Source organism: Ricinus communis, chromosome 1 (genome assembly GCF_019578655.1).
Source record: "Ricinus communis isolate WT05 ecotype wild-type chromosome 1, ASM1957865v1, whole genome shotgun sequence".
In the NCBI taxonomy this organism is placed as follows: domain Eukaryota; kingdom Viridiplantae; phylum Streptophyta; class Magnoliopsida; order Malpighiales; family Euphorbiaceae; genus Ricinus; species Ricinus communis.
This window is the reverse complement of record NC_063256.1, coordinates 989,759-1,003,698: the sequence shown is the minus strand read 5'-3', so window position 1 is coordinate 1,003,698 and position 13,940 is coordinate 989,759. Positions and strand designations below refer to the sequence as shown.

Below are 13,940 nucleotides of genomic sequence, written 5' to 3'. Positions count from 1 at the left end.
ATTAAAGAGAAATAAGAAGCCCTTATAGAACAAGAGTTTTAGTTTCAAAATGCTTTCTGGGAAGAAATTTTAATTCAATCTAGAAAAATAGACAATAGGCCCATAGATGATCACACCAAGGAAGTAAATTCAATGGATTTAGATACATCTGCACCCAAACTATGTCTTAGATTTTATTGTATAATTATTGATATCATTACATATTTTCCATCGCATATTTGCAATTAATTTTGGACTAGCAATAAAATCTATTGACAAATAAATGAAACGTTCAAGAGGGATGCTTCGAGATGATGCTCGTTAAGAATATAAATCAAATACATGATTCAGTCTACGAATGTACAGCCTAAATTAAACCTAACTTAAATCTGTAATTCCACATCTATCCACTTCAATCTTAAGGTAAAAGTCAACAAATTCATTGGTTGGGAAACTTAAGCTATTAATTACTTTTAGAATCTCTTGTGTTCTTGTAGAAAATCTTTAGCTTTTATATATATATAATCGATATATAACTAATATATATTTATTAATTATAAATAATGAAATATTTATTATTTTTTTATTAGTTGTAGTATATACACCAAATCCAGATATCCTTATAAACATTCTAGAACTATCTTTAAACTAACCTAGCTTAAAACCATATTAGCTACTATAAATAGTTGAACTATCAATTTACTTAAATACTCGGATCATAAATAAATATTTAAATTTTTAAAATTCTTAATTTAAGTTCATCATTGAAATATACAAAGAAAGAATTATTTTAGATAATTATAAAATTAAGATGATAATTTTATGGATTACATTTTAAATCATATTTGAATTAATCAGAATTTGAAGTCAAAAATGGTGCACAACCAATCCATAAATCCACGGTTTTGGATATGAGGGAGGATTGCGTGTTTTGAATGATGGAGCCAACTAAAGGTATCTATGAATTATAGATAGATAGAATGATGCTATAAAAAAAAAAAAAAAAGTCAGATTATAACTAATTATGTACCTAATAGCTTGAATGTAATTGAAAAGCATTTATAGAACATAGTTTTATGGAAGAGAAATAAAGAGCCTGAATTTCTCATCCTCTAATAATAGAATATGATATTTTAGGGTCGACTATAAGCAGTCTATTAGAGAGATTACTTTATTATTTACCTAAATATTCTATTCCATTATCGTTTTCATTAAACCACCAAAATAATAATATAGTCAACTCTTATTAGCTATGGTGTGCCTTGCCATTCTTATTGGAAGATGCACAAATTTCTATTGTTATATATATATCTTAGCCACTGTAATTAAGGGAAAACTACATGTAATTAGGTGCAATTTAAAAAAAAAAAGGTTCTATAAATTAATATTTAACTTGATGATATTTAAGTACTGCATTAATAAATATATGTTGATTATATAAACACATATGGAATTTATCAAAAAATAAGTTTCTTTTATTTAAATTTAAAAATATGTTAATCATTATCTCAATACAGGTAAGTAAAGGGTAATCCATAGTTTCTTCCCTGGAGACTGTGCCATGGGAAAGAGGAATACCTTTCAAATTCTAAATTGAGCACATTTAATTGTACTGATGGCCATATTCACGGCCAAAATTAGTCTCTGGCAGTAGTCAATCTTCGGAAACGTGAAGCAAAGGAACATATTGCCGTTTCTAGACAAAATGGGAGCCACCATATACACTAACACTTCCATGGTTTGGCCCGGGGGAGCCAACAATAACTATCTTGTTTTGAATACGACTAAGCCAATTGCTTTTGAAAGCGAGATTCTGTGCATGAAGCACTTCCGATTGTAAAACCTTTTTTTTTTTTTCTAGCTTCTCACGTAAAGAAAAATAAAATATATCTATTAAAAAGGAAAAATAAACTTTTCTAGATACCTATATCTTATTCAGAGTGTTGAAGGAAGAAGAAGTAAGTCAGAAGAAAAGGTCTCAGAGACTGTACAAGCTAGCTTGCTTGTACAGGCTTCTCATCACTGACCTTAGGGAAAAAAGAGATTGCAAGAAAGGTCAATTCGACCTTACCCCTATCAGAATTAGCCGTTTAGAAGGCAACCGTTAGAATAGAAGCAGGCAACATATTCAACATGTATATATTCAACATCTCATTGTAAAATACTTAGAATTCATAGACATAAAATCAATATACACTGCCAAATTCTTCATGGTATCAGAGCAGGATTCAAACTTGTAACCATCATTTACCATTTTTCATTCCACAATCATGTCACAAAACAAGCATAAACTAACGAACATCATCCTTAAAGGCAACCAAAATTACTTTGAATGGTCAAAGTCAGTTTATATTGGTCTCAGTGGCAGAAGGAAGCTAGGCTTCGTCACAGGCACAAAACAAAAATCCAAACCTGAACAACTAGAAGCCCCAACAGAGCATGAGGCAGGAAGGCTGGAGGAGTGGCAAACGACAGACCACATGGTCATATCGCTGCTCACCAGCACGATGAAGCCTCAAATTTCCAGGCTCTATATGCTGCTGGAATCATCAAAAGCAATATAGGACAGGATGAAAGACCTGTATGGCCATCAACAAAATTTGCACATATTTTCAACCTCAAACAGGAATTAGCAAAAATCACGCAAGGCACAAAAAATAGTTCACAATATGAAACCGAAATTCTAACCCGATGGAAAAAATTCCAGAATTACTTATCTCCAACAACCAATGCAGAAGAAAATCAGAAAAGAGTCGAGCAAGATCTCGTCTATACCTACCTGGGAGGTTTCGACTCAAGCTACGAGAGCTTGAGGTCCCAAATCCTCCTATCAACAGCACTGCCAAAGATTGACATAGTCATAGCGATTGTGCAACGCAAGGAGACACGAAGAACTCTAATGAATTCTTCGGCCTCACTCGATTTCACAAAAAATCAGGCTTTCGCCTTGCGTCGCCCCGTCGCCATCGAAGGAAGCCAAATAAGGGGAGGGGCGAGCACAGGCGAATAATGCGACCACTCAAGAAGTAGGGTCACCATCGTGCCCAGTGCTGGCACCTTCACCCTCATCTACGGCCAACCCAAGGATGGGAGAAAGGGAACGGTGCAGGAGGTGCAAAAAAGGGAGAGAGGAGAAGAAGTGACGAAAACCCTAAGGAGAGGGGTGAAACTGGTCTGTGGGCATCATATGCAAAAAATTATATGACGCCCCAACGCGACTCTAGGGTTTCCGAGTTCCAGGCAGTTTGGGACTCGAATACCATAACCTGACCCGACCTGAGCACCTGACCCAGCTTTCCTACAACTCAGATCCAACCCGGTATACAATGGATCCGGCCTACTCAACTGGGTCTGGCCCAGCTCCTTCAACCCACACCACTGGATCTGGCTCTGTTCTTGCTCAGGCTCACCAGGCACACCAGACCCAAATGACAGAAATAATAGCCCAACTTCAAGTCCTAGTTCATCAACCCAATAGGCTCGGTTCATTCCAACCCAGTGGGTCAGGTTCGACTCAAACCACCTTAAATTCATTAAAAGACACTGCAAATACTTGCCAAAATGCTTAGATTATTGACTCCGGTCGCACAAATCACATGACTTGGGATCCCTCCAAATTACAAAAAATTAATTCTAAGAGGGACTCCTATCATGTGACAGTTACAAATGGAGGCAATGCCAAAATTCATGGCTATGGTTCTACTAATCTATTTAATTCCAACATTAGAAATATATTATATCTGCCTGATTTTAAATCTAATCTCCTATCTGTTGGCAAAATTACTTGTGATTTAAACTGTAATGTTATATTCTCACATAGTTCAGTCATTTTTTAGGATCGAATTTCTGGAAAGATGATTAGTGAAGGAAAATTAGAAAATGGGTTATATTACCTCCATAATTTTTCCAAGCAATGTCATGTGTCAACCAACCATAACCAAGGCATGTTAATGCACCAGCGATTTAGGCATTTCTCTGATAATGTTTTAAATAAATTATTTTTTTACAACCTGAATTCTAAAAGTTGCGATGTGTATAAATTTTCTAAACACACTCGCTTACCTTTTTCCTTATCATCCAGTATATCTGAAAAAGATTTTGATTTAATACACTCGGATATTTGGGGACCTGCCCCCATTGAATCTTATAATCATTTTAGATATTTTGTTACATTTATTGATGATTACTCTCGCACTACCTGAATTTATCTACGAAAAGGAAAAATGAGATTTTTTCTCGCTTCCAAGAATTTTTTAATCTCATTCAAACTCAATATAATGCAAATTTAAAAATTTTCCGCTCCGATAATGGCACAGAATACGTCAACCAAAATTTTTCCACATTCTTTAAACAAAAGAGAATTGTACATCAAACCACATATGTTAATACCCCCGAACAAAATGGAGTTTCTGAACGCAAAAATCGACATCTTCTTAATGTTGTTCGTACTCTTCTTTTTCAAAATTATGTTCCTTCTACTTACTGGCCAGATGCCCTCTTAACTGTCGCCTACCTTATTAATAGATTACCCACTGCCACCTTAAAAAACCTTAGTCCTCTCGAGGTCCTCAAAGGCTGCAAAATTGAATTAGGGCATATACGGGTCTTTAGTTGTGTTTGTTACGTTCATATCAAACGGCAACACAAACTCGCTAAAAGCTCCATCACAACCCTCTTTCTAGGATACTCATATACCCAAAAAGGGTATAAATACTATGATCCCATGACTCACAAAACCTATATCTCTCGGGATGTAATATTTGTCGAGACTGAACCCTACTACACAGATAAAACCACTTCTGACTCTTCACATAATCATGGGCCATGCACGTCTGTCTTTCCGCATAACTCTGATTTTTTTCTTAGTAGTTCAGAACAGGATTATCCCCTCCAAGGGGAGTCATCTCCAGTCTCAAGGCCAATTTCTTCAGGGGGAGAAGATACAGCACTTGAAGAACCACCTTAAGTAGAAGCAATCGCCTTGAGAAGATCCACTTGTCAAACTAGACCTCCTATAAAATTAAGAGACTATGTGTCTCATAAGGTAACATATCCAATCCAGAACTTTATTTTCTATAATTCCATATCAAACCAATACCGCAACTACTTAAGCCAGATCTCAACCCATCCTGAACCCACAAACTTTTACGAAGCCAATACCAACCCCAAATGGTGTAAGGCTATGAAAGAAGAGCTTCAAGCCCTAAAAAAAAATGATACCTTGAGTATTGTATCTCTTCCACCAAACAGAAAATCCATAGGATGCAAGTGGATATACAAAATCAAGTATAAAAGTGATGGAACCATTGAGAGGTACAAGGCCAGACTAGTAGCTAGAGAATTCACTCAAACTTATGGAGTTGACTACCAAGAGACTTTTACTCCCATTGTAAAGATGAATATTGTCAGAATTCTTCTTTCAATAGCAACCAATCAAGGATGGAATCTATTCTAAATGGATGTCAAGAACGCATTTCTACAAGGAAACCTGGAAGAAGAAGTCTACATGACTCTACCACCTAGACATGAATCAACCTCAGACACTTTCCTGATAGGTAAGCTAAAAAAGACAATCTATGGCCTAAAGCAATCCTCGAGAGCATGATATGCCAAAATAAGCCATTTTCTATTAAATATTAATTTCAATAAATGTGCATTTGATTCTTCTATGTTTGTCAAACACACTCACACACACTATTATCGTTCTTGTATATGTTGATGATATTATAATAACAGAAAACGATGATCAAGGGATAAAGGATGTCAAACAAAGTCTAAAAAAAGAATTTGACATCAAAGATCTGGATCAGCTTTCATATTTTCTAGGCATAGAGATGGCAAAGTCAAACAAGGGTCTATTCCTATCTCAAAGGAAATATACCCTTGATCTATTAAAGGAAACTGAAAAATTAAGAGCTAAACCTGCCAATACTCAGATGGAAACTAAAATCAAACTCAATCTAGAAGATGGAGAATCATTAGTCAACATAGGGCACTATCAGCGCTTAGTAGAGAAACTGATCTACTTAACAGTCACTAGACCTGACCTTTCATTTGCAGTAAGCATGGTAAGCCAGTTTATGGATGCTCCCTGCACCAGTCACCTAGAAGCTATAGACAGGATTCTCAGATATCTCAAGGGAACCCCAGAACAAGGAATCTGGATGAAGAAAAACAATTCTAATACTATAATTGGTTTTTCTGATGCAGATTGGGTAGGAAGTTGTGACCGAAAATCAACCACTGGTTTTTGTATCTTCGTAGAAGGAAACATGGTAACATGGAAAAGCAAAAAGCAAAATGTGGTTGCAAGATCAAGCGCCAAAGCTGAATATTGAGCAATGACATCTACAGCTAGTGAACTCATTTGGATCAAGCAAGTCCTCTAAGACATAAAAATTAAAAGTAAAGGACCCATGAAAATATATTGTGACAATCAAGTTGCTCGCCACATCACATCGAATCCAGTATTTCACGAGCGAACCAAGCACATTGAAGTTGATTGTCATTTCATCAGGAAAAAAGTATAAAAGGGAGAAATTGAGACACCTGATCTCAGAAGTCAAGATCAACTGGTAGATATATTTACAAAGGCTCTTGACAAACAAAATCATCATACGATTCTCAGCAAGATAGGTTCAGTAAACCTATACGAACCCACCTTGAGGGGGAGTGTTGAAGAAAGAAGAAATAAATCAGAAGAAAAGGTCTCGGAGACTGTACAAGCTAGCTTGCTTATACAGGCTTCTCATCACTGACCTTAGGGAAAAAAGGAGCAACATTTCCTGCAGGAAAGGTCACTTCGCCCTTACCTCTATCAGAATTAGCCGTTTAGAAGGCAACCGTTAGAATAGAAGCAGACAACATATTCAACATGTATATATTGAACATCTCATTGTAAAATACTTAGAATTCATATACATAAAATCAATATACACACTGCCAAATTCTTCATAAAGTCAAAAATTAATTGCCAAATTGCCAAGGGTCCATCACAAAATGTACAACATACAGCAACTTGCAATATAAATTATAATTTCAAATATCTCTCTTGTTCTGACAAATTGGACCACATCATCTTACCTGATGATTTAACAATTATAATTTGATAATTTAAGAAAAAAAGAAATAGTAAAACCATAGGTCCAGAAATTCATTTTCAATGCCATTTTATTGGTAACTCAATATATTGTTTCTAATCCATTGTTTTTGACAATGTCATTCAGCAATATTTTCGTAACCAAAATAATATAATATAAATCTATATTACGTGATATTAATACCACGAAAAAAAATAGAAAAATAATATGTAATTTGTGTCTGTATAAAAGAAAATTCGTTTTTATTGTTGAAGAAATCAGTGAAGAACTTTTTATATTGTTAATGGATTCTTGTTCATTTCTGACAAGAGCAACTTGTAATAATTTTAACATCGTGTTATATATGTTAACCAATAGGAAGACATGATCTTTTACTTGGAAGACATATTCCAATTGATGATGTTTATAAACCAAGTTTGTATATTCTTATTTTGATATTGCCCTTTCCCAGTTCTTTCATTAACATTTCTTTAATCCTTTCTCTGACGATGCCATTCCAGTTGTAGAATGGGCATGCACCAGGCACAGATAACTGAATCTCGTAATAAGAATAAATAACTTAAGGCAAAAATATTCGTGTTCGGATTAACAGAATTAATTAATTTTCACTATTTGTAAATATATAAATTTTTCAAAAATCATAATTTTAAGAAGGCAAGATAGTGATCTCAAGGTTTGGTCATTCCACTTCACGCATTACATAAAACATTCAATAACTATTAAATCTTAGTGTAATAGCAGTAGAACAGTTATAGTTAATTAATTCAGAGATTTAAATTTTAACTTGTATTAATTTACAAAGTTGCAAATAAGGGAACCAATTCGCACTAATAATCAAGAAAATGTTTTTAAGAAAAAAGAGTTACTCTGGTATCAAGTAATGCGTCACACTACTTATCTAAGTGCTTGCGTAATTGCAAGAGACATAACAAGAGAGAAAGCAGGGCCTGCATTTCTCAATCGGTAATAGTATCTAGAAATGGTCGTAGTCAGCTATAATTAAGCAGTATGTAGAATACATAATTATATTTAATTACTAGTTCCAATACAGTTCTTATCAACAGCCATATTATAAAGTTTTTGTTAGATATATCTCAAATCTGTACTCACATATTTGTAACCTAATAATAGATGTATGTTTCAATTTTAGCAGTATATCTTAAGTTTAGATTCCTCTCTTCTCGTTTATAATTCAACCTGTAGTTTCATTCATTCATTCATTGAAAGAAAAGAAAAGAAAACATTAGAGCTAATGATTGAATATGGATACATATATATATATTGATGTTTTAATGGTCAACCGACATAATTCATCATGTTAAGTGCAGGAATTAATGCTGGAGGACATGCAGGGCGTGCCTGGCCACTCTGGGTGGATCAGGCAAAGATATGCTGTTGTTCTTAATGGTTGAATCTGTTTATGTTTTCAGACTATACAACAATAATAATATTCCCCCCCCCCCCCCCCTAAACTTCATTGCTACTATCATAATCTGAACAACCTTCCCTTGTATGGTGAAGGAATATTTTGCTAAAATAGATAACCTTATTATACAGAATGTTTTGAATGCATGTATGTACCTAACATCAATAAAAACTTATATTTCGTCAGATCCGGTCGCCATGATCGTAGCTTAAATGGCCTTATCAAATTACATCTAAGTTTTTTGTGCTAATATGATAAAGCATCTATTAAAGTAATGGATGACACTTTAGATTCTATCTTTTATTCGGAAAAATGTATTACCGCAACATAAGATTTTACATTTACACAAGTAATTGAACACTAATTACATCTATTATTACCATACAATTTTATATTTTAATATAATTAATTAAGACAAGTACATCCCTTAATAATAAAATATGTTTAAATCATAAAGTACATACAATAAAATTAGACAAATTTGATTTTAACAAGCTTCTATGCCTCTTGGTTTGCATATTCACTCTTGTCTTTCCTGCTGGTCTCCTGCTCCTACTCCTACTCTGATATTGTGGGTGCTACCGCTCCTAAGAGAGGAGTTGCTAGCTTTTTAAACTTCTTCTAATTAATTTAATTAATTATTGTGATGAAAATTAGTTTTAATAACATTACAATTGCATTTGTTAGAGAAACAATAAATGATTATCAACACAGCTGTCATGTTTATCTGCTTGCCTACCAAAAAATAAGAAAGGAAAGGATACAATAATTGACTGGATTGAAGTTTGTCTTCATTATTCTTCATCGTAGTTGAACTTCTGAGCAAACGTGCGTCTTTATATCAAGTTAGTTATGAACATACAATTTGTGTTGGAATACTAATACTAATACTAATTAGGTAAACGATTTGAGTAATATTCTATTCAAAATGGGAGGACCGACCAATGCCGTTCCTCAGTTGCTTTGGCTCTTCCAACTTGAATATATATTTTTCAATCCTGTTACTGAGATTTAAGACATTAGTGTGCCAAAGGCGTCTACCCTGGGAAACTCTTTAATTAATTAACTTATCTTGATTAACTATAGCAAGAATATATCATTTAAGGGGAAAAACTCAGTTTTCTTGATTATGTACTTAGTTTTTCTTTTTCTTCTAACTTTGAGGTTCTCATTTTACATTATGAAATAAAGAAAAATATGTTAATCTTATTATAAAAAAATAACAAGATAATTATTCCCTCTCTTATTTCTTTTTCTTTTTTGGGTGGGAAGTTTCTCGTTTCCTTTGCAATTCTTGAGTTTAGTTGTTGGGTGGTTACCTAATTATGAGATAGATAATAAAAATGGTGGCTCATACAAATTAAAGCATGATGCATGCGACAGAAAAATATATGCAAGCTATGGTTCAAAAGTTACGTTGGCTAGTTATAGAAAATTCAATTGTTATAAGCCCTCCTTTAACGAATATATAGCACACATATAAGACTCTAGCATATATGGTTTCAAACTTAAGGAATTTTTAGTCTAAAACTATATTACAAGGGTTAACTACTCATACAAGAAATTGTGGGTATGATGCTTTCTTGATTTTTACTTTTTCAGTGTAATCTGAATGGTTACGTACATAATATGGTACTACTACCCATTTTCATATTTATACGTTTTTATTTTTTTTGGTTTTCTTCTTTTTCTGCAAAGTACAATTCTACAAAGGTACCTGCTTTGCTTGGTCTGGATTGCCAAACAAAAAAGAAAAAAAAAATTAAGGGACATGAAATATTTTCCGTTTTCAAAGATAAATATACAGGTTCAAAAAAGAAACTACAACCTTAAATGCGATGTTCCTTCTACTTGTTTGAGAAGAATCAGTAAAAGTCATTAATTCATTCGCAATCTAAAATTAGCAGAATCAGTCCCAGCAAATGAGCAAACTTGGTCGACTGTTCATGCCAATGGGGTTAATATAATTAAGTGATGATCGTGCCATTCATTATAGTAACAGGCAGGTGATTCCTGCTATTCACATAAAGATTACATCAATTCTGAGCAGAAGAGTCCAAGCTTTTCTAATCCTTCATGGAAGAAAATGTCAATAACGCGTTTCATGCCTCTAAGTCAAATGCAAAACCAAATGTGTTTATGTATTATTTTATATATCAAATGATATGTACTCTAATATTTTTTATTTTACTTATTTTTATGATAAATTAAATAATTTAGCTACTTGCCAATTATTTGAACTTGTTAATACAATATTAAATTATATATAATGAATAAATCAAAGTGAAGTAAATATAAATAAAAGAGAAAAGAAGGCTGTTCGAGTATAGCTGTCCCATCAGTAGCTGGTAGCTAAATCCTTTTCTTTTTTTGTTATAAGCTAAATACCATTATCAGCATGCACGACCGTGACTTCTATATAAAGGAGCCAAAGTTAAGGACAAGAACACAAACTCTTAAACCCTGTACCTTTTGGATCATACATTTCAACAAAGAAATTCATCCTTAAACATCATGGAGCCTAGAATTCTGCTAGCACTTGCGTTTGCACCTCTCCTTTTGTCCCCAACAGTTTTGGGGTACAACCATATTGAGGTTCAGTCTTGGTGCAGCAAAACACCCAATCCAGGACCGTGCGAATACTTTTTAAGCCACAATCCAAAGAACACTCCCATCACCCATGAGTCTGATTTTCTCAAAATCTCTACTGAATTAGCCTTGCAGCGTGCAATCCATGCACAGGTCAATACGTACTCATTAGGCACAAAGTGCAGAAATGAGCGTGAAAAGACTGCTTGGGCAGATTGCCTTGAGCTCTATGAATATGCCGTCCTCTGGCTCAACCATACCACCACTAGCAAGTGCACCAAATATGATGCGCAAACGTGGCTCAGCACTGCTTTAACCAACCTAGAAACCTGCCGGACTGGGTTCATGGAGCTTGGAGTGTCTGATTATGTGCTGCCCTTAATGTCCAATAATGTGTCAAAATTAATTAGCAACACTTTGGCTATTAACAACGTACCATATGAGGAACCTACTTACAAAGGTGGGTTTCCTACATGGGTCAAACCTGGTGACCGAAAGCTCCTGCAAACAACTACACCGGCTTCTCAAGCTAACATCGTAGTGGCTAAAGATGGGTCAGGAAATTTCAAGACAATTAACGAAGCAGTTGCTGCAGCATCAAAAAGGTCAGGAAGCGGAAGATTCATAATATATGTGAAGGCAGGAGTATATAACGAAAACGTTGAGATAGGAACAAAGTTGAAGAATCTTATGTTCGTGGGTGATGGTATAGGGAAAACTATTGTGACAGGAAGTAAAAGTGTCGGAGGAGGCGCTACCACCTTTAGGTCCGCAACCTTTGGTAAGTAATCTCAACTCCAATTCAATTCTTGAAACTTTCTCTTGATAACGATAGAGATTTTCCAAAAAAATTATATAATTGCAAATAATGGAGTTAAAAATATAGTTCTAGTTAGAAAACGACCGTGAACGAAACTTTTAGTTTTGTATGTCAATTGAAAGTAACAAAATTATTAACCTAAGAACATTTCTTGTCATTTTATGACCATAGTGCCATACTATAAGCTGTTGCTGGTCCTTGACTTCAGTGGCAATAGGTTTCCCATTGCTTTATAAGCAAGTAATGATATTTATTACCCAATTATACAAGTCTTATGGTTTGTCCCACTGAACAAAAAGTCCAATACTATGATGTACTTTCATTGAAATATTCTCAGTGAACATATATATCTCGTATAGCAAACACATATGCTGGACGGTACCAATTCTCTATATTATTCTAGTAATGACTTTAATATAATACAACGACTGATTTATAATGTTTGCTCTATTGGGTTGGTGTTGAATTTGAACAAGGAAGGATTTATTGAAAGTTTTTAATTTCTTTAACAAAAATCAAATTTTATTTCAATTTATCAAAAAATATTATTTTATTTCAATTTATCAAAAAATATTATTTTATTTATTTTAATTAGTATTATCATTTCAGCGACTAGTTCGATGGAACTTCATTAGTATAATATTTACCTTCAAAACTACGAGCCCTCTAGTTCAAAATCAAGGAGCTCCTTAATTGAAAAAACATATATGCATATAACTATTTCAGCTAATCAAGAATAGGATGTTTTAAAAAGTAAAATTGTGATAAGGATAGCTTTCTATCCATCCCCTATTATATAATATTTACAACCTAACTTTTGAAACAGACCTATTGTTATCAACTAATTAATCATTTATATATATATAAAACTGAAGGTTTCTATTGTATGTACTTTCAGCCGTTGTTGGAGAAGGATTTATTGCCCGCGACATGACATTCAGAAATACTGCGGGTCCGGAAAACCACCAAGCGGTAGCTCTACGTTCCGGTGCAGATCTCTCGGTGTTCTACAAATGCAGCTTCGAAGGATATCAAGACACTCTATATGTCCATTCTCAAAGACAATTCTATAGAGAATGCGACATATACGGAACAGTGGACTTCATTTTTGGCAATGCTGCAGTTGTTCTTCAGAACTGCAACATCTTTGCACGCAACCCTCCCAACAGAACCAACACTCTTACCGCCCAAGGAAGGACTGACCCTAATCAAAACACTGGAATTTCCATCCATAATTCTAGAGTCACAGCAGCTTCTGATTTAAGCCCAGTCCAAAGCTCCGTCAGGACATATCTTGGTAGGCCTTGGAAAGAATATTCGAGGACTGTTTTCATGAAAACTTTCCTCGACAGCTTGATCAATCCGGCTGGTTGGATGGAGTGGAGCGGCAATTTTGCTCTCGATACTTTGTATTATGGAGAGTACATGAACACCGGACCTGGCTCATCTACAGCTAACAGAGTTACTTGGAAAGGTTATCGTGTCATCACCAGTGCAGCCGAAGCATCACAGTTCACAGTCCAGAATTTCATCTCAGGAAATTCTTGGTTGCCAGGCACTAATGTACCATTCACCCCTGGCCTTTAACTAATTAGTTTGTGAATGTATTAAAGGTATACATATTGTTATTTCAAGTGCCCATATATATATATATATATATTCATGGGCACTTATTGAGTTCTTCGGGCACAAAAATAAATACCCATTGCCCAAAAATATAAGAAAATAAATGGGTTCATTTTCATTATGGGTAATTTTATTGGTGATTGTATCTTTCGTAAAATTGTAACTTTGAAAGTAATTATTCAATTTTTTTCCTCGATCTATAAATATAAATTTTGGGAATTGAATAATCACAATTTATTATTATTATTATTATTATTATTAGTAGTAGTAGTATTTCTGATAGGCTAATAATAAATCTTATATATGTCAAGGGCATTTTGTTTCGGTTAGTTAAGATACCAACATCATTGACCTCTTTTATACATACAAAATCATCAATATGCATTAACGACGTTTAAAT

General features: G+C 34.2%; 1 protein-coding gene across 1 annotated transcript; it reads left to right on the top strand.

Annotated features, from left to right (window-relative positions):
* Positions 1-10,935: 10,935 nt before the first annotated feature.
* On the top strand, positions 10,936-13,723 carry LOC8270597 (pectinesterase 2). Its single transcript, XM_002511633.4, has 2 exons — positions 10,936-11,875; positions 12,813-13,723. The coding sequence occupies exons 1-2, from the start codon at positions 11,020-11,022 to the stop codon at positions 13,499-13,501; spliced, it is 1,545 nt and encodes a 514-aa protein (XP_002511679.1). The 5' UTR covers positions 10,936-11,019; the 3' UTR covers positions 13,502-13,723.
* The last annotated feature ends 217 nt before the right edge of the window (positions 13,724-13,940 follow it).